Genomic DNA, 19,716 nt, shown 5'->3' with positions numbered 1-19,716 from the left:
TCAATGTTCATGTATAATCCCACATGCAAAAAGAACCCTTCCCTTTGATAGTTGAATGCAATATATCAAAGTACACAAGAATAATCCTTCACTGACACATACATATACATCCCCCACACCTACGGCATTCATAACATCGAAATTAATGACAATAGTTAATAAGAAAATAGATTGTGAGGGTATCCAGCGTAATTAAGTTAATCCATTACATCCATCCAAATGACCAATAGTATATGTACAGTCTGTCAATAATCCGTAGTTGGAAATTCTCCATTGGAGCCAAGAGCCGAGTAATTTATACACAAGCCGAGCTCCCACCCTCCAACGAGCCATACTCATTTCATATACCACGAAGCAAATTAAACCTCCATACTGACGTCCAAAGTATCAAAGGACCCAACCGAACCCCTGCGATCCTTGATGAACTTGGGCCACGTGTTGGTGAGCACGAGGTACTTGATAGACGCCTCGGCAGCATCGAAGATAGAAGCATCGAAATCCGCCGGGATGTCACCCCAGTACTGCACGCGATCCTTGATGGCATCGGTCAAGGAGCTCTTGATCGAGGACTTCATCGGCTTCTCAGAGCTATCCGACTGAGTGGGCGATGGCAGGTCGAAGGTGAACTTGTCGAAGGGGCTGGTGGGGTCGACGCACTCGCGCTCCTCGCCGTAGATGAGACGTGTGGGGTGCTCGAAAATGCTTTCGAGCTTGCGCAGTTCCTGGGACGAGATGTTCACGGGGAACTCGGCGTGGCGGACGCTGATGAATTCGGCATAAATGTGCAGGGCGCGGTTGAAGTGGTCGCGGATCACATCTCTGCTGTTACTGTCACGGGGGAGGGTGCGGTCACGCAGAGTTGCAGGCAGCGAGTTCTTCCACTCGGCGAGGCTGGTCAGGAAGACGATGTTCTCGCCGGAGAATTCGCGGAGGGCAGAGAATTCCTGGAGAGGGGCGGGGTTGCGCTCGAGGACATGCTCGAGGGCGCTCATTGTCATGATGCTGTCGCGTTGGCTGTTCTCAGTCTTGACGGACCCGTTGGCGGACTTCCAGCCGGAAATTCTGGAGTCGACCATGGTGCTCTCGGAATTGAGGGACTTGGCCTCGGAGCCCGTTGACTTGACCTTCAACTCCCAGCGCGCAATTGAGTCGAGAGTCTCTTGACGGAGGGACTGGTGACGCATCACCTCCCAGCAGGGGAGGAAGACGGTAAAGATTTCGATAAACATAATAGAAAGACAGATCCACTGGGGTGGAACCCAGACAGTGTTGACCGGGGCCATAGCAGGAACATAGAGACCGATGAGCCACATCGGGGTGGCGTGGAGGTTGGCGATAGCGCAGCCGATAGTCTGGACTCGCCAGCCGTGGGTGTCGTGGATGTTGCGAGACTTCCAAAGAACGATAGGGGCGACGATCCAGGACCAGGCCAATTGCCAGGCCACTCCAGGCCACCATTCCCATCCCGCGCCCTGTGCCATCTTCTGTTCCATGATAGTTCCGTGGACCTCGGTGCCAGGGATTCCCCAGGAGCTGTGCCATTTGCGGGAAATGAGCCACATAAGGATAGTGAGGAAGATCTGAAGGAACATTCCGATGCCAACAATAGTAAGCATTTTGGTGGAATAGCTAAGACGGTGGAAGCGGGCGATCAGGCCCTTAGGCTTCTCTTCGGGGGTGGGGGATAAGAAAAGGCGCTCGCCGTATTGAGCGTATTTCCTTTGGAGTTTGGCGACGTGCAGGAACCGAGCATTGGAGGCGTGGAATAAGGCGACACCACAGGGCAGCAGGGTGCCCATCATCCAGTACTGGCAGTCTCCTGGCAGCAGAGGGCCGACCATAGTTGCGAATTGGACCGGTGCCCAGTATAAATGAAGAAGAACGATTGCAGATAACGATAGACCGAGGCCTCGAATTCGGAGAGTAGGCATATTGCGATGGACGATGAGATAGGCCATGCCGAGGACGACGGCGATGGTCCAGACACATGCCCAGACAGCCCACCAGATGGTGACAGGGCTGAGATCGATATCAGCCTTGGAGTCGGCAGTGACACCGAGTTCGGACCCCATAATGGCTTTGAGTGCTTAAGGAATGTGAGTGAAGTTGGATAGCGCTTACTAGTCCCATTCCTTGGGTCAGGGACGCTTTTAAGTAAATCGAACCACAGTCACGATCAGATTCAGGCCCCAGCACTAGGGGAGTGGACCCTTGTCCCGAGTTCAAGTTTTAGCCCTCTGTAGATCATACTGAGAACTGACTTAGAACTGATAGTTTCTAAGTTAGGGTTGATTGTGGACCCGTGACCGCTCGATCGGAGCTTCACATTGGCCCCGTCGTTTGGCCCTCTCAAGTATTTGTCAAACTCCGTATACCATGATTGGTTGAGAATGGGGCTCGTAAGATTAAGATCTCTTGGCAAAGGAAACTGCCCGAACCACAAACGTTTACGATCAGCTAAACTAGTGATTTTGTGAAACTTTCATATTTTCAACCCTGTAGGAAGATCCCAACCTCAAAAGGAAGGTTAACTGTGCTGTAGCATTAGAACATAAGAATGCTGTCTATGAGAGTAGAGGCTGTGTAACCATGCTTTTGCACGGTGGATGTACAATGTATGCCCAGAAGTTTATACAATCCTTGTTATTCTTTATGCCTCAAGGATTCAGGGGGAAATACAATACATTTACATGTACAGTAAAGTAGCCTAAAAACAAGGCAATCGTTTCACTTTGTCCTTTCTCTGGTTCCAAAACAATAGTCTGGATGTGATACTGCAGGGTATCACATCCAGATATTCACAGTTCTCCGGATAGCCGCCTCACACCACTTCCTTATGTGTGCCCATCTAACGCCCACGAGCTTCCACAGTGGACCTCGGTGAGGGTCGCAAAGTCCGACCCCGACTCCACCTGAAGTGGCCCCGATCATTTCGTCACTCCTTTTGCGCGTTCCACTGCGGCCCATATCTCGATTTTTCTATCCCGCTTCTACGCCCCAGAGCCAATGACTAGGATGATGCTCCCTGATCGAGTTAGACCTTGATACCACGCGCTGATGTAATGCATGCTCGGGATCTGATATCCTTCTGGCTCAGGGGGAACACATCGAGATTCTCCATGTTACATGTAGCTATTGAATCTTCTTTGCCTTCCTGTTCCTGAATTCTCTGCAGCGCATTGGCTACCCAAAGGCCAATGCGGCTATCCGGATATCCGGTTCTGGGACATGAACGTGCCGATCGTGTCTGATATCATTTTAGATCGAAGTCAGAGCGAGGAGAGTAAGTCATTCGCGAGATAATGTACAGCCAGAGCCAATGTGCCCCTTAGTGAGATCTTTGAGATAATTGAATATTGGCTAGCGGAGGGGATTATTGATGTCGGGGTTTGAAGACATCCCAATGTCTCAATAACTGGTCTCACTAAGTGGTCAACGTGTGGATGTGGGACCGTCAACGAGGGGACGCGTGAATGTCATAGATGTGCTAGGGTATTTCAATGAGAAGAAATGCTCTTTCGGATCGAACACCGAGTGCAAAGCATTCCTTTCAAAGCATTTGATATCAGGATCTTCGTGTACCTGATCTATCCCTGTCGCCGAGTCAGAGCCCGATTGGACAACCATGTTTTCCGTCGCTTCCGCGTCTACCTATCCCAGCCCTATTGGCCCTTTTGTGAAAGGATCACCGGCTTTTACCTTTGGATGGAATATGGCCAAGTACTAGCCAATTTGAACTATCGATAACCTCGTTCCGAACATTAGCCATGTAGCCATGTAGCCATGAAGGGCTTGTTTTTGCAAGCATCGCCATCCGCTGTCTATAGTGCGCCACAAGCCCCGACGCGACCAAACCCCGGCGCTACCAAATCCCTAAAACCGAGGCTCTTGGATCTTCTCTCTTGGTCTGATTCACAAGAAGGGCCCCAGATTGAGGGATGCAATATATTGCTACTTGTCTGGACCACCCCGTACATGTACTGTAGATCGTACGTGTATACCCCACCCCGACTCGGACCGCGCTCCTTTTGAGGTACTCGCCGAAGCGCCTATATGGCTACGCCGAACCCTTCCCCAGCCTGACATTACACTACGAGAGCAAGACTCGAGAGATTTGAAGCGTAGTTCCTTCCACAGAGGGGTGAGGTATAACAGCCTTCCCCTACATACGTAAAGTAGTACCCTATCAAGGAGATGAACCCCATGACCAGACAAACACTGAGCGAACTCAATCGATCGAAGGGGAATGTCCGATGTGGATCAAATGTGACGTCTTCATAAATATCAAACTCGCTCGTTCTCCAGTTTCTTCAACTTAGGGATCTTCCCCCAATCCGTCCTTCCATCCCTCCCCTTGTCCGTCGGATTTCTCGGCCTTTCAATAGGCCGTTGGAGATCATGTACATGTAAACAAACCTCATCATACCTAATCCCGTAGGGTTAGCCCCTGTATCTAAGATATCTTCCTAGTATATCCTTAACTATAAGTCAATCGATCCTGGCCATCATTGGCTTGCATAATCCATATACTCGGATTGGCTACTGCGCAGAATGACAGGGCATAACAATATATATCAACCCATCTAGCTTCCTTCCTAACCATCTGAAACGAACTTCTACTCCATGGTGCGACAAGGCATATAACTCAGTTTAAAACTCCGCATCAACAAATTCAACGCTGCTTCCTGAGGAGCTCGACGTTTCAGACTAGAAATCTCGGCTCCTCAATTTTCTTCCAGTGGGGACTGAAGTTACTGTGGACGCTTTTAAGGTGAAGCGGCATGGGGAAAACGAGGGAGCCGATCAGTGCTTTTCGATGTTCGTGTCTGGAACTTATAGCACATTTCTTGGGTTCCTGGCATCCCCTCTCATCGTTCATGGATGTCTGAAAAGTTTTATAGCGGACCTACTAACCTCCAGATGTAGCTACGGTATTTCAATGAGAATGTCCTGTGTCTCATCTTTAGTGTGTCTTTTAAGTTACCCCCTATCATTCCTTTTTGTGGGAAGTTCGCTTGGTGGTGTGGCGTCAATAGTGGTATGGGTACTTACGGATTTGGGTGTGGAAAAAGAGAGACATTTGAGTCACTATGAGAAATATCTGGAACATTCGAGGATGAAGGTAAAAGGGTTAACAAGGTGGACTTTGGTTGCTTTGCTCTATTGACAATCTCTGGGGGCTGGATCATGCTTGTTCCAAGGTTCATAGAATAATCATTCGGGCAATAAGTAGATAGTGCAGAGATAAGGAGTGTCTTGAGTAGCTTGCAATTGACTCTCACACAGGTAAGATACACAGAGTCCTAAGGGGTCTAAAGCATGTATATCACGTCTACTAACACTACACACAATCAAATATCAAGAAACGAACAAATCCAAACGAAGAAATGGGTATCAAATTCTCAAAAAATATTAAACTCATGAAGGAACAGGTATATTCTCGAACCCCTTCTGGCCGGGCTTGCGGTCCTCAACAATAACCTGCAAACCACGACGACCACAGTAACCATCATTACCAGCAATGCGATCAACTGTCTGGAAAGCGCCACCGCCATCCTGAGAAGCGTCAGGAATCCAAACAGTCTCCTGCACACTCTGACCAGGAACTTCAGCCCGACGGGGATTATGCCAAGGCAAACCGACAAAATGGTTGATAAGGTTATGAAGGAACGAGTATAGCCTCTCGAAGCGACGGGTTACACCAAGCCAAGACAGGGTGCGGTGGTCATAGGCTACTCGCACGAATGGGTTCATGTAAATGCCCGTGTCGGTGATTTCGTCGACGTTGGTTTGCGGATCTTGGATATCGGCGTGGATGAGACAGCATTCAGACGCTTCCCAGAACAGATCCTTTCCAGAACGGAAGCGCACTGGGTTTGAGGTTGAAGGTGGTGAGCCGGGCTGGAAGTATTTAGCGTCGAAGGCTACCATTCCGCCCCAGCAGCTGCGTACTCGCACGGCGTCTTTTCCGGCTAATACATCTCGTCGGCTTACGCCTTTGCCGGATGTTGTGAACCATGGGTAAAAGGGTAGACCCATGCTGTAGCCTTCCAAATCGCGTGTTGCGTATGTGTCGTAGAACTTGAACGGGTTGTCGAAGTCCACGGCGCAGGCTGCGCGGTATTGTGATACGCCGTCATCGTTGGCGTTTGTTGAGAATAGAAGTTGGAGGGCGTCGATGGGGTCGAAGAGGATATCGTTCAGATAGAGGAGCTTGTCGAATTTCATCCCGGGTTTATCGGTTAGTGGTTGTAAAGCCTTATTACGGACTTGGGCGAGGTATTCGATGCGCTTGACTCGTTTTGATCCGCCGGGTATAGTCACGGTCGGAAGACTCTTTGGGTCCAGGTGCTGCTCGAAGACAATTGCCTTTTGACATTGCACTTTTTGCTCCAACTCATGTAGTGCACGTTCTCCCTCCTCGCCGCTGTCATTCTCATAGATGCTGAGGAATACATTGTCGTTTCCGAGCAAATGGATCAACTCGAGGAGTTGTTCGCCCCACTGTCCTTTGGCAAGTTCGCCACCACTATCATACAGACTGGCTGCGATAAAGATTTTCTCATTCCGTAGATTTCCTCTACCAGAGTATGACTTCTCGAGTACTGATTTGCGGAGTGTTGCGTAGTGCACCGGCGGGTGTGTATAGGAGGGGAAGAGTATCGACGTGAAGAGACCGAGGACGAAAACAATACCGAAGACAACATGGATATAGCAGAAGCGGCGGAGCAAGAAGCGACGGGAGCAGTTCGGACGTGATGAGCCCGCGAAAGCAGGTCTGGAATTGGACTTTAGGCGGCGATAACCTGCTGACGTCGTTGAAAAGAGCCGGGATAACCAAGGCAGTCGGTGTCTCTTGAACGGGGATGTAGGAGGAACTTGGGATTCAAAATCGGCCTCGTCGAGGTTGAATGTTCCCTGCGAGTCGACCGAGGACCGCGAATTGAGCTCCCATTCATCTGGATGAAGCAAACGGGTAGTCATGGCAGATCACCAGTTGGGTCTCCCCATCCCAAGAATGAGACTCAGCTGTAAAAATGATCTAACAATAGAAGTCAATGGCTGCCACCTGAAAAGGGGCCGCTGTCACTCCAGGTCGAATTGTTTGGCTCTTTACGTCATCACATCACGTGAGCGGTTGGAGTATATGATGCGATGCTCAACGACTCTGGCGTGGAAGATTGTAGTTGAGGTTGCATGTATAGCTAGAATAGTTAATGGCTGATAGTGTCATATCTGTTTAATTTCCGTTTCTTCGGTTCGACATCCAGCATCTCTCTCCGTTGGGGAAACCGTGTAACGCATCCGGATTACGCTCTGTAGTGACGTAGCCGTTGTCGGATACTTCTCCTCATTTATCTTCCTGCTTACTTTCAATGTTCACTGGAATCAATTCTCACATCTCCTCTAGACACACCAGTAATCCGTGGTGTGGCAACTGAACATACATTACCTCCAAATATACCACAGCTTCCCCGCAGCTGCATATATCCTACCATGCCGCAATTCAAATTCGCCAACTCGAACGACAAAGTGCCAGGCGACGGCACCCCTCCCTCCGAATTCACCATTAAAGCCCCAGCCTCAACAGACATTTGGGACAAGCCACCTTCCACCAGCCGCTTCTCAGCCCCAATCCTGTACCAGTCCATCCCGCTGAGCTCGTTCAAGCGGGCCCGCGTGGCCTTCAACGCCCTCTGGGAGAAACAATATGACCAGGGTGGTCTGATCATTGTCCTCAACACTGCCGATGGTAGCAAAAAGTGGGTGAAGACTGGCATTGAGCTCACCCATGGCAGACCCCACCTGAGCACCGTCGCTAAAGATAACTGGGCGGACTGGAGCTTGCTGGCTGTGCCTTCTGGTGGTGGTGCGGCGACCCTTGAGATGGCCAAAGAACAGGACAATAGTTTGTGGATCTATCTGGTTGAGGGTCTGCAGAAGTCGCCTCTCCGGGAGATTACTTGGATCTTTGAGGAGAAGGATGTGAAGGACTGCTGGGTTGGTGTTTATGCTGCTCGGCCTTCTAGTGAGGGTGGAGAGCTCCCCGTTAACTTTGGACATTTGATTATAGACCAGGCATGATTTCGTGGGATGTCGATAGTTAGATGTTTCAGGTGATAGGTGGCGAAGGCTCCTAAAAGTATCAATAGGATCAACGTTTGCCAGGGCTGATAAAAGGTTGCATGCAGGTAGCCAATCTATATTTTTACAGTAAAATGCATATACGAGTAAAAGAACCAGACAGATGGTACACAGTCTTTGGAGTTCTCTGTCTTTGTACTATCTTGCCACTCGGATCCAGATGGCCTGGGCCAGGCAGCTATGTGAAAGCACATGGAATCAAAATAGGCTCGTTTGTGATATGATAAAGATATTGGCTAGCAGTTTGACAGGAGCCCAGCTCCACATGGATATGCCATAGGCGACATACTGTCGATCAGCCGATACACGTATAGACTTCAATGCCATTACAATTGATTGGTAATTTTGTCATGTCGGGTGATCAGAAGCTGCCAGGTGCATTAGTGAAGAGATCAACGGGCTTTAATTTGAACATAAAACGTATAGAGCTGTCATACTATATTAGGCTGAACGCATTTTGCCAAGTGGAGACTAGATTTTTCTCACTCGGACCTTCACAAAATCGAAAGAAATTTACCGGCCAAGGAGGTACTTTCCTCTTTCCTGTGCCAAGTCCGGTCCTTTTGTTTTCTAGGAGTATTCTATATACTCTAGCCCTGATTAAAGTTTATCAGATTTCCCTTTTGACCGTGTAACGGCATAACTCGGCGCAAAGCTACCGAGGTCACACCACTGATATGACTTGATGGAGATTTACTGCTCTACAGTGAATTAGACACTAAATTAGAGGGAAAATGTAATTTCCAGATCAAGTGACCGGCTACATCGGAAACCCTGACATCCAATTCTTTGACGGAGATATTCCGTACCATATTCTCGTATTAAGAGATCGGCAACAGGGTACGGTAGCAATGCATGTTGACGCCAGTCAGTGGATGATTAGATTTACTAGATTTTTTTTGCTTCTTGCTTTATATCCAGTAGAAAAGTGTCAGAATCAGAAAGAACCCACTTCATAACACGCATTCTTTAAAATCTCTCAAGTCAGGCTGGAAGGGATGGAATGGCGGTAAAACCGCCGAACCAAGAATCAGGTTTCCATCTTATCGATCAAATCATATCTGATGGTCTGAACCACAGTGTGACTTGGCAGTACCAAAAGATCAGCCTATGCCACACTCTGAACTGAGGTACCGTGCGGGTACCATTCGGGTACCGCTCGAAACGTAACCCCGTATGGCCGGGAGGTGCCTTGACACGCCACTCCACTTCAATTTTCTTATGACTCTTCTCTCTCTTTCATCCCTTTCACTTTGTTCCGAACATTACGAGAATGACTGTATGACTGATGACTGGCTGACTGACTGGAAAACATGACTCCGACTCGCCTAACTTGGAATGTCTGAGATCGGACCTCAGCCTCTCATCTCACGCTCTGCTGCCACTGACCCATCGACGTGCATAAGTGCGACCGATGATCGGACTCGGTGTCATTACTGCACTTCGACCTATCCAAGGCCTGCTTTCCCCTTACAGCCTGGACGCCCCCCTCCAAAGCGGATCTACCCATCCGCCCCATAGCTGCCTGCCGGATCCTGCTACGTACATAGCCCTCCATGAGTTATCGACCAGGCAAGCGCGCTTCATCTTTTTCTTTCCTGTTGCGCCCGGTATTTCTCGTCTCTTTCGCTTTTCTCCCCCCGACTCGCTCTCCGATTCGCTCTTCGTTGCTTTTTCAAGTGGACCTGGCTGGCTCAGGCTGAACAACCCCAATACTTGCTTAGTAGAGCAGGATTTCATCCCTTTTATGTGATACGTCCTCGACGCCTGATGTTGCATGAACTCTTTTAGATGTTCCATTCTGCCGCTTAGTCGACGCAGTTAAGATCGTCCTTTGTATATGCTTTTAACCAATCCAAGACCGAACTCTTTGTCGAGCTATATCGGTGCGCATCACAGAGATGCCCCTTCTCGATCCGCGGTCAGGACCGTCCTACGGCACTATGGAACAGGAAGACAACCAAGTGGACAATGAGAGGGAGCTGCTGCTGCAGGATGACTACGAGGTTGAGGCTCCGCCCAGTGGAATGTCCACGCCGGACGAAATGCAGGAGGGAGTTGCAAAGATTGAAGCCATCAATTTGACCTGGACGACTCGTTCTCTGATGATTGCCTACGTCAGGTTCGTGTGGCTTGCAGTCCCGTGCCTTTGTTGACCCCTGCTGACTTGGCGCAAAGTATATTCCTCATGGCATTCTGCACGTCGCTAGAAGGTCAGACTGTGATGTCGCTGTCGGCATATGCGACGAGTGCTTTCAGTAAGCACTCGTTAATCTCGACAGTTCTTGTCATTCAGAATGTGGTCAATGGTAGGACTTCACTAACCTGCCTTGAGCCTTGGAAGCGGATGAAAGTTACTAACTTGCAATAGCTGTCATTAAACCTCCGATGGCCAAAATCGCTGATGTATTCGGTCGCTTTGAGGCATTCTGCGTTAGTATCCTCATATACACGCTTGGATACATTCAGATGGCTACCTCTACGAATGTTCAAACCTACGCATCGGCCCAAATCTTCTACTCTGCCGGCTCAACGGGCTTGCAGATCCTCCAGCAAGTGTTCATCGCCGACAGCAGTGACTTGCTGAACCGTGCCTTCCTCGCGCTTCTACCCGAATTCCCATTCTTGGTTACTGTATGGCTTGGGCCCACTATCGCGGGCGCCATACTGCGTACCAGCTCATGGCGGTGGGGATATGGTATGTGGGCTATTATATTGCCTGCATCCTTCCTGCCGCTGGCCTTGTCGCTGCTATTTAACCAGCGTAAGGCTCGAAGGCTGAATTTGATCAAGACACGGTCTAGGCGACACAGGGACTTTTTCAGCACCGTGCGTCGGACCTGGTACGATCTGGATGTAGGCGGTCTGACTCTTTTATCTGCCGCTGTGACATTGCTTCTTGTGCCTTTGACTCTCGCAGCCAATGCGAAGGGTGGGTGGATGAACCCTAGTATCTTGGTAATGATGATCTTCGGTGTCATTTGCTTCGTTGTGCTGCCATTTTGGGAGTCTTCCCATAAACTGGCACCCAAACCCTTGCTCTCTCTACACCTCCTTAAGCAAAAGACTGCTCTTGCAGGCTGTGCATTGGCCTTTTGGTATTTCAGTAAGTGTTATATTTCCACAGCTCTCGAGTGTTGTTACTAATCTTCGTGCAGTGGCCTTCTACTTCTCCGTTCAGCCCTATCTGTACTCCTACCTCCAGGTTGTACAAGGGTACGACGTTGCCACAGCAGGACGCGTCACCCAAACCTTTGCTTTTACTTCAACCATTGCCGCGTTTAGCGTGTCGCTTCTGATCAAATATACCCGTCGCTACCGTATCTACGTGACCATTGGATGTGTCGTCTACATGACCGGTCTGGCCCTCATGCTTTTATACCGAGGCGAAGGGGCATCCCACTTCCAGGTCTTGGGAACCCAAATCATCGTCGGCATCGGTGGTGGTCTGGTCAACGTGCCTGTCCAACTAGGTGTCCAGGCCTCCGCCAGCCACCAAGAAGTCGCCGCAGCAACAGCTATGTTCTTGACCTCCATGGAGATGGGCGGTGCCGTTGGCGCTGCTATATCAGGAGCCGTCTGGTCCTCGGCCATCCCACACAAGCTTCTTCAATACCTCCCTGAGGAAACCAAGGGCCAAGCGGGTGAAATTTTTGGCAAGTTGACCGAGGCCCTGTCGTACCCGATGGGATCTCCAACTCGCATTGCCATCAACCGTGCCTACCAAGAGACCATGAACCGACTCTTGACATTGGCCATCATCGCTACTCTCCCCCTGATCCCGCTAAGTCTTATGATGGTGAACTATAAACTCGATAAGGTGAGTAATACCTCAGCAGCACTTCATTCTGGACCCTTCTGACATCAAGGTAGATGGGCTACGGCAACTCCTCACCCCAGGAGAATCCACAACGAGTTGGGACAGAGCCCGACCACGAGGACGAACACTCCAAACGAACCTAATGCCCACGGGCAATCCTTTCTTCCGTGTGCATCCTCTACCGCACATGACTTAACGATCTTACGACCGAGCCATGTTCTTTTGTGTTATCTTTTTTCCTTTTTGTGGTTTATATTGCTATTGCATCTTGATACAACCCAGCAAGCGGCGTTATTGATTGTTTCAACATGATCTAAGACAGTCTCAACGCATTCTGATCTACATGTACATGTTTGTCTATATGACCCCTGAACCAGATCATCATTTGCATTTGGTGCGACTTCTTTTTATTTTGTGAGTTCTAGACGTTTCAGAGACTGCACCCATTCGATAGATCTGCACAGTGGATTTAAATATGAACCTCTGGACAAATGACCCTCCATCTGTACACGGCCAACTTGGCCCGAGCACTGCATTGTGCTGTAGTGTAGACAACTCATCAACCCTAGGATCATGGACCAAGGCATAGTAGACTCATCTCTTTACCAAATCCCCCAGCCCAGCCTAGACCCTATGCCGCCCTGCACCTCCCAGGATCGACCTGTCCAAGTAGCCAACTTCCGACCGGGACTAAACTCGCATTGCGATATGGCCGGCTTGCCGCTCTGGGCTTTCTCTATACTTGTAACAAGCACGCGCCCTTCAGCCCTGTAGTTATCATCACGATGCTATGTGGGCCCCGTTCATCTCCTTGTAACAACCGTTTTCTATCAGGGGAGAGTTCATCTCGCTAGTTGGCACAGTAACCGCCAGCTCCTACCAGGTAGATATCTGAACACATTCTATGTAAAACAGCTAACCATTACCCCGTAGCTGGAAATTGTACATCACTGACGGACTCTTAACTTACAGTAGCAGACACGAAAGTCCCAGCCCCAATCCAACACAATCCAACCCAACACAATCCAATCTAGTCCAGTCCAGTCCAGCCCTACTGTAAACACCATGCATACCTGCCCTACTCTCCCGTCAACAGAGCAGAGCAAGCGTGACCAACCCATATCCAGACCTCCTTTACCCCTATCACTCTCACTCTTCCCCCTATCCCCTTTCCCGCCCTCTCTCATCTCCATCCCGTATTCAAACACGTATGTAAATAGCCCATGCATGTACCTGCATATGTATGCATGCACATATACCAGAGACACACGTCCGTTCCCAAGGACTTTGGCTTTAATCTATTAGGCATATGCCTAAGCCGGAGGCCGGAGACCGGGAGAGCGGGAAAGGAGTGCATGCAATTTGTTAGCGCTAACGTTAGGTTGGTACCTCCATGTACAGTCAGCACTGTAAGTCGTCCATCACCTCTAGGCTTCTCATGTGTCTCTATGTAACTCATTCTTGCAGTTACCTGTTTAGATTGAGGCGTTTGTGGAGCTGGAGTTGGAACCGGAGCTGGATCGGGCCATTGGTTGGGGCTTGGATTTGGGCTTGGGCTTGGACTTAGGGGTAAGGAGGTGGAGGAGGGAGGGGAGATATATAGGGGATGATACCGTTCAAGCGTAGTTGCCTTATATTAAATCGGTTTAAGTAGCTGCAAGCAATATTACGGGTCCAGAACGCTTTACCGTTGGCTTAAAAACGGCTTGAAAGGAGATGGGGCCGAGGATCCCCGTGAAACGCCTTGGAAATTGTAATTTTCTTTTACGGAGGAGAGAAAGGGGGAATAGCCTCTGAGCAATTAACGTGGAGGTAAAAAAGAGCTCAAAATCGAGAAATAACGTGTAAACCGATGAAAGAGATCTCGCTTGGAGTACAAGCCGTGCCCGTGTCTAGACTCCCATACTCTGCGGGTTGCCCCATTCAATCCAGACCACAGCTTCTTCCTCCCTTTTTGTCTCCCACTTTTCTTTCTCCCCATCCAATATCCAACCACTTCCACAGTTTACAGTGTCAAAATGGTCGTCGCTACCATCAAGTATGTTCCCTTCATCTATCCTTGACCCCTCCCTGCTAACTCCCCCAGGTGTGTCGTGGTGGGGGACGGTGCAGTAGGCAAGACCTGTCTGCTCATCTCATACACAACGAACAAGTTCCCCTCGGAGTATGTGCCCACCGTCTTTGACAACTACGCCGTGACTGTGATGTAAGTGCCGCTATCCCTTTCCCCCGAAACATTCCTACGGCAGCGACAAATCTGACCGTGTGCCGCTGAACAGGATCGGTGATGAACCCTACACCCTTGGACTGTTCGATACCGCCGGTCAAGAGGATTACGACCGCCTGCGCCCGCTCTCCTACCCACAGACTGACGTGTTCCTGGTCTGCTTCTCCGTCACCTCTCCCGCCTCCTTCGAGAACGTCCGCGAAAAGTGGTTCCCCGAAGTCCACCACCACTGCCCCGGTGTCCCCTGCCTCATCGTCGGCACCCAGACCGATTTGCGCGAAGATGCCGGCGTGCGGGAGAAGCTTTCCCGCCAGAAGATGCAACCCATCCGCAAGGAAGACGGTGACCGCATGGCTAAGGAGCTTGGTGCGGTGAAATACGTCGAGTGTTCCGCTCTGACGCAGTACAAGTTGAAGGATGTCTTTGATGAGGTACCCATCTCCTCCACTTTTTGCTGCCCGATATCTTCCCCTCTACACCGCCGAAACTGACCTCCACTTTCTCTCTAGGCTATTGTTGCGGCGCTTGAGCCCGCGCCGAAGAAGAAGTCAAGAGGCTGCCGCTTGCTGTGAATCGCTTCACGGTTAATTTTTTTTGTTTCGGATCAGGTTGGATCCGATTGCGCGGATGAACTGTCGCGCGTCGGGTTGCCTGGTTGACGTGCGCCTCGAAGCAGCTACGATGAAATGAACCTTGTTTATCGCTTTTTTTCTCCGTTTCACGTTTTATTGGGAGGCAAATATTCCTGGCTGGACTGGTTTTCTTGGGATATTGATATGCAGCACCAAAAAAAAGGGGGGATCTTTTGTTCTAGCGATGCTATTTGAAGCGGTTCCATATCTACGTTTCCAGTTGAAATGGCTTGTTCTTTTGACCCCCTTTCTCTTGCGCTTGCGTTTGGCATGCCCGGGATTCCCAGCTCTAGCCTCTCTAACTCGCCATATCTCCCTCTTTTGTCTCTTTCTCTTTGCTTGTTTCTTTTCTGCTTTTGCTTCGCCTGGCTGCGTCTGCTGTCGAAACCCTGATATCGAGGTGCCTCGTGCGTACTCGTCTCTTGACGTTCCATTTGACGTCACTTACCTCTCTCCCTTTCATGACTTCAGCGACAGCAACTTCGACCCTTTCCTCCCCTTTTGTTCGCGTCGCTCCATTACACCCTATTACCCACTTCATGCTTTTACCTCTCTCATCGTCTCTCCGGCGTTGGACGTCAGGGCGTCGTGTTTCTGGCTGACGGTTTTCGTCTTTCCCCCAATGCCCATATCCCCCAGTTTTGCCTTTGCCTTTGATATTTCTACACTTTCTATTTGCAACTGGAATCTGAATTTGATATTGATGTACCTTGCCTAGCAGATTTGGCTTGCTCTGCGTATGTTTTCTATTCTACTTATTTCCTGTCTATTGACATAACTCTTGCGCTTTGATACAAGACTCTGCTTTGGTTGTCTTCTGCGTTGGACTTTTGCAACATTATTCTGGATCTAGAAAGTCGGAGACTGTAGACTCAATCAGACTGGTTCTTTGAAGTGATTCGTTGTAGATAATAGACTGATGGGACACCTGGAGAGGTAGTAGAGTAGATGTATCTCTTGAACAAGGGTGGTTAATTGTAGGTTACTCTGCCATGTGTAGATCAAAGCATGGACCAGCTATCTTTCATACTCCGGTCTACGAACACATCAACACATAGTATAGTCATCAATCTTCACTTCATTCAACGTCATATCATCTATATACACCAAAGACAAACCACTCAAAGCTCATCCTTAGCAACCTTCTCAGCCTCAACACCCTCAAGCTGCTCCTTCCACCCATACCAACCCCCAAGCTCCTCATCAACACCAGCCTTAACAAGACTAGTAATAATCTCAAAAGCAACCTGCGCCGCCGCAAGAGCAGTAGTCTCCCCCTTATTATCATAAGCCGGCGAAACCTCCACAATATCCGCACCAACAACATTCAACTTCTCAAGCCCGCGCAGAATGCGAATAAACTCGCGCGTCGTCCAACCACCAGGCTCAGGCGTCCCCGTTCCAGGAGCAGTAGAAGGATCCAACACATCAATATCAACAGAAAGATAAACAGGCTGCTCCGCATCAATCCCAGTGCGCGCAATAATAGTCTCAACAACTCCCATAGGACCCAGCTCATCGATATCATCCGCATGAATCCGAATAAAGCCCTGCTCAGGTCCCGGGTTCGTATAATCACCAGCATCAACACCAGTCAGCCGCGTCCGCAGACCCGCATGCGCACTTGTCGCATTGCAGATTAGGCCCTCGCGACTAGCCTTGTGGAAGAAGGACCCGTGGTTGAATTGTGTCTGTTCGCTCTGCCAGTAGGCACTATACCGCACGGGGTTCCAGGTATCAAGGTGCGCGTCGAAGTGCAGCACTGTGATGGGCTTCTGGTAGATCTGGTACAGGGCTCGGAGGGCGGGCAGGGCGACGCTGTGGTCGCCGCCGAGGGTTACGAGCTTGGGGTGTGTGGCTCCGATGCCTGTGTTGGCTTTGGGCGCTTTGTTGACGATCTTGCGAGAGCCTAGTTCTAGGAAGGCTTCGTACATTTGCCGTTCAGCGAGCCCGTTGTCGAAGGGTGTAATCGGGATGTCGCCGCAGTCGGTTATCTTTGCCCAGGACTTGTAGGGGTTTATTCCGGCCCGGGTGTTGTAGCTCGTTGCTGCCATCTGGCGGGCGCTGGCGGCGCGGATGGCGCGTGGGCCGAAGCGAGCGCCTGGAGGGGTTTGTTAGTTCATCTGGTTCATCTTGTGGCTTCTTTTGCTTGGAGGGAAGTGGTGTAGTGTAGGTTGGGTTGGGGTATGGGAAGTCATACCAGGGCGGTAGCTGACAGCGGTATCAAACGGCGCACCGATAACAGCAATGTCATAGTGTTCATCCGGCTCGATGAGACACTTGACAGGCTTCAAGTGGGCGAAACTGGCAATTCCAGAGAACGACCATTCCTGATCCCATTTCTTGAGTAGTTCGGCCCGTTCGTGTTCTGGCACGACCTCGCCGTCATTGTGGTGCGAGCAGGCGGCCGCGTAGCTGGCAAGAGCCAGCGTGAGCAAGGTCTTCCAAGACATTGTAGTTGATTGAAGAGCAGAGAAGAAGACGAAGCACCAAGCATTCAGCAGTATCTATATCTCTCCGAACTTCCTAGAGGAAGATAGCGCCACCCGATCGTGCAGACTTTCCTTTCTTGGCTGTGGCCCGCTTTTTCTTTTCCCTCGACACTACACTGCAACTATACCCAAGTGTTATTCAGCTATTCTAAATAGCTATTTACAATGCTATGCGGCGTGTCGTCGTAACGGGTCTTGGAGCGGTAACTCCGCTTGGTGTGGGTGAGTCGCGATCGTTTTCTTTGCAAATAGCTTCTGGAGCTTTGGAGCTCGCGCGCGCACCGTATGACTCGCGATGCATGCAATTTCCCCCCAATTTTCCAAGTCCCCATTCCTCTCAATGCCTCTTATCGCACATCGTCCGGCCCGCGCTTCGTTCGCCGGAGCTGCATGGCATCCCCGGACTCTCCCACGTCTCGAGTCCCCACTCCTCTCCGGAAGGGGAAAGTCTTGCCAATGGCGGACAGAAGCGCAGCGGCTTATAGTCCGCTTGTACATACTGCATGTGCGCATTTGTTGATTGTGCGAGGCTATGATTTGATGATTTGACATATGCATGGAGCTCCGGAGTTTAGCTCCGAGTATGAATGAATTGCTAATATGAGCTGTGACGCGGTATAGGTATTCGGCGCTCCTGGAAGCGTTTGCTGGATGGGCATTGTGGCATTGTGAATGTGAAAGAGCGTGATGAACGTTTTGCTGAGCAGCCTTGTCAGGTTGCTGCTGTGGTGCCCAAGGGGAGTCGGGAGGATGGTGGGTGGACGGCTTCTGAGTGGTTGAGTCGGGGTGTATGTGATATGATTGTTGGATTGCTTTCGTTTGTGATGCTGATGGGTCTTGCAGGAAGAGCGGAAGATGGCTCAGTTTGCGCAATATGCTATGGCTGCTACTGAAGAGGCGCTTCAAGATGCTGACTGGAAGCCTGAGCCTTTTGAACAGAGAGAGGCTACGGTATGTTTGAGAAGTTATAAGCGCTTTGTTTGTGTACTGATTTTATATTATAGGGTGTTTGTCTGGGATCAGGTATTGGGAACTTTGACGAGATCTACAACACAGTTGTAGCTTATGAAAAAGGCGTCAGTTGATCATTGTTCGGAGGGAGACCATGGCTGACTTGTTGTATAGGGCTACAAAAAGGTCAATCCTCTGTTTGTGCCGAAGCTCCTGATCAATCTTGGAGCTGGACACATCTCCATGAAATACAGATTCATGGGCCCGAACCATGCCGTGACAACAGCGTGCACAACCGGTGCACACTCCATCGGTGACGCAGCCCGATTCATTGCCTGCGGCGATGCCGATGTAATGGTTGCCGGAGGAGCCGAGTCCTGCATTCATCCATTAGCTATAGGCGGCTTTGCTCGCGCCAGAAGTCTAGCGACAGCTTTCAACGATACACCAGAAAAGGCATCCCGGCCATTCGATGCTGACCGCGGAGGCTTTGTGGTAGGCGAAGGCGCAGCCGTGATGATCCTCGAAGTATGTGCGATGCGAACACCGACTATACCCAGCTCTATATTAATATCTGATACAGGACCTAGAACACGCCCTTGCGAGAGGAGCACGGATCTACGCCGAACTTAAAGGATACGGCTGCTCCAGTGATGCGCACCACATGACCTCGCCCAAAGAAAACGGCGAAGGCGCATTCATGGCTATGAAGAAGGCGCTTAAACAGGCACAGTTGCGTCCTGCCGCGGTTGACTATGTCAATGCACATGCTACCTCGACTATTGTTGGGGATGCTGCTGAGAATGCTGCTATCAAGTCCCTTTTGCTTGGCTCTCATGGCAAGGACAAGGCTGCTGATGTGAATGTCAGTAGTACCAAGGGTGCGCTTGGTCATCTTCTTGGTGGTGCTGGTGCTATCGAAGCTTTAATTAGTGTGCTTGCGATTCATGAGGTTAGTGGTGCTTTTACATCCTGGGTTATTCGATTTTGCTAACCGGAGACAGAATACTATGCCGCCTACTATCAACCTGGAACGTCTGGCTGACGGGTTTGATTGCAACTATGCGCCGAAGGACCCTCAGTCTAGACAGATTGATGTGGCTTTGACCAATAGCTTTGGATTTGGTGGAACTAACAGCAGTCTTTGCTTTGCAAAGTACTCTTAGTGGCTCTTTTCCGTCTTGTATAACATTCGGTGTGGGCCTCGTCATTGTTTGACAGGAGGTACTCAGTGCCCAAATGGCCTAGATCTGATAGATCATTGATGCGCTGTTGAAAGACAGTAGCAAATAGATATATATAAATTTTTTTTTTTTTTTATGGCTGTCCCTAATAATAGAACTTCAAGCAATAAAGGGCAAATATTACTACAATATATGGCACGTGATCCATCCTAATGCGGAGCCCCAGCCCGACCTTGACTCCAGATGCTGGACGTGTTCCTAGATA

At 50.0% G+C, this 19,716-nt stretch overlaps 7 protein-coding genes across 7 annotated transcripts; 4 read left to right on the top strand and 3 right to left on the bottom strand.

The window, feature by feature from the left end:
- Positions 1–359: 359 nt before the first annotated feature.
- N7446_011406 (uncharacterized protein) lies at positions 360–2,072 on the bottom strand (the record flags this gene model as incomplete). The annotated part of the gene is made up of 1 exon (XM_058520148.1): positions 360–2,072. The coding sequence occupies one exon, from the start codon at positions 2,070–2,072 to the stop codon at positions 360–362; it is 1,713 nt and encodes a 570-aa protein (XP_058367672.1).
- A 3,346-nt stretch (positions 2,073–5,418) lies between these two features.
- On the bottom strand, positions 5,419–6,984 carry N7446_011405 (glycosyltransferase family 69 protein; the record flags this gene model as incomplete). Its single annotated transcript, XM_058520147.1, has 1 exon — positions 5,419–6,984. One exon carries the CDS (start codon positions 6,982–6,984, stop codon positions 5,419–5,421), a length of 1,566 nt encoding a protein of 521 aa, XP_058367671.1.
- A 513-nt stretch (positions 6,985–7,497) lies between these two features.
- N7446_011404 (uncharacterized protein) lies at positions 7,498–8,085 on the top strand (the record flags this gene model as incomplete). The annotated part of the gene is made up of 1 exon (XM_058520146.1): positions 7,498–8,085. The coding sequence occupies one exon, from the start codon at positions 7,498–7,500 to the stop codon at positions 8,083–8,085; it is 588 nt and encodes a 195-aa protein (XP_058367670.1).
- A 1,961-nt stretch (positions 8,086–10,046) lies between these two features.
- mirC (siderochrome-iron transporter MirC) lies at positions 10,047–12,108 on the top strand (the record flags this gene model as incomplete). Its single annotated transcript, XM_058520145.1, has 5 exons — positions 10,047–10,267; positions 10,324–10,454; positions 10,517–11,251; positions 11,304–11,965; positions 12,019–12,108. 5 exons carry the CDS (start codon positions 10,047–10,049, stop codon positions 12,106–12,108), a joined length of 1,839 nt encoding a protein of 612 aa, XP_058367669.1.
- Positions 12,109–13,983: 1,875 nt separating this feature from the next.
- cdc42 (Rho family GTPase CDC42) lies at positions 13,984–14,764 on the top strand (the record flags this gene model as incomplete). The annotated part of the gene is made up of 4 exons (XM_058520144.1): positions 13,984–14,003; positions 14,052–14,171; positions 14,245–14,623; positions 14,702–14,764. The coding sequence occupies 4 exons, from the start codon at positions 13,984–13,986 to the stop codon at positions 14,762–14,764; spliced, it is 582 nt and encodes a 193-aa protein (XP_058367668.1).
- A 1,181-nt stretch (positions 14,765–15,945) lies between these two features.
- N7446_011401 (agmatinase) lies at positions 15,946–17,277 on the bottom strand (the record flags this gene model as incomplete). Its single annotated transcript, XM_058520143.1, has 2 exons — positions 15,946–16,925; positions 17,025–17,277. 2 exons carry the CDS (start codon positions 17,275–17,277, stop codon positions 15,946–15,948), a joined length of 1,233 nt encoding a protein of 410 aa, XP_058367667.1.
- Positions 17,278–17,486: 209 nt separating this feature from the next.
- Positions 17,487–19,433, top strand: N7446_011400 (putative beta-ketoacyl synthase (Cem1); the record flags this gene model as incomplete). Its single annotated transcript, XM_058520142.1, has 7 exons — positions 17,487–17,538; positions 17,938–18,104; positions 18,160–18,267; positions 18,321–18,392; positions 18,442–18,795; positions 18,851–19,219; positions 19,272–19,433. 7 exons carry the CDS (start codon positions 17,487–17,489, stop codon positions 19,431–19,433), a joined length of 1,284 nt encoding a protein of 427 aa, XP_058367666.1.
- Between the last annotated feature and the right edge of the window lie 283 nt (positions 19,434–19,716).

Source organism: Penicillium canescens (genome assembly GCF_028828765.1).
Source record: "Penicillium canescens strain IBT 15451 chromosome Unknown utg000008l_segment0_segment0, whole genome shotgun sequence".
NCBI lineage: Eukaryota > Fungi > Ascomycota > Eurotiomycetes > Eurotiales > Aspergillaceae > Penicillium > Penicillium canescens.
The sequence above is the reverse complement of the archived record's forward strand: the minus strand, read 5'-3'. Positions and strand labels throughout refer to the sequence as shown.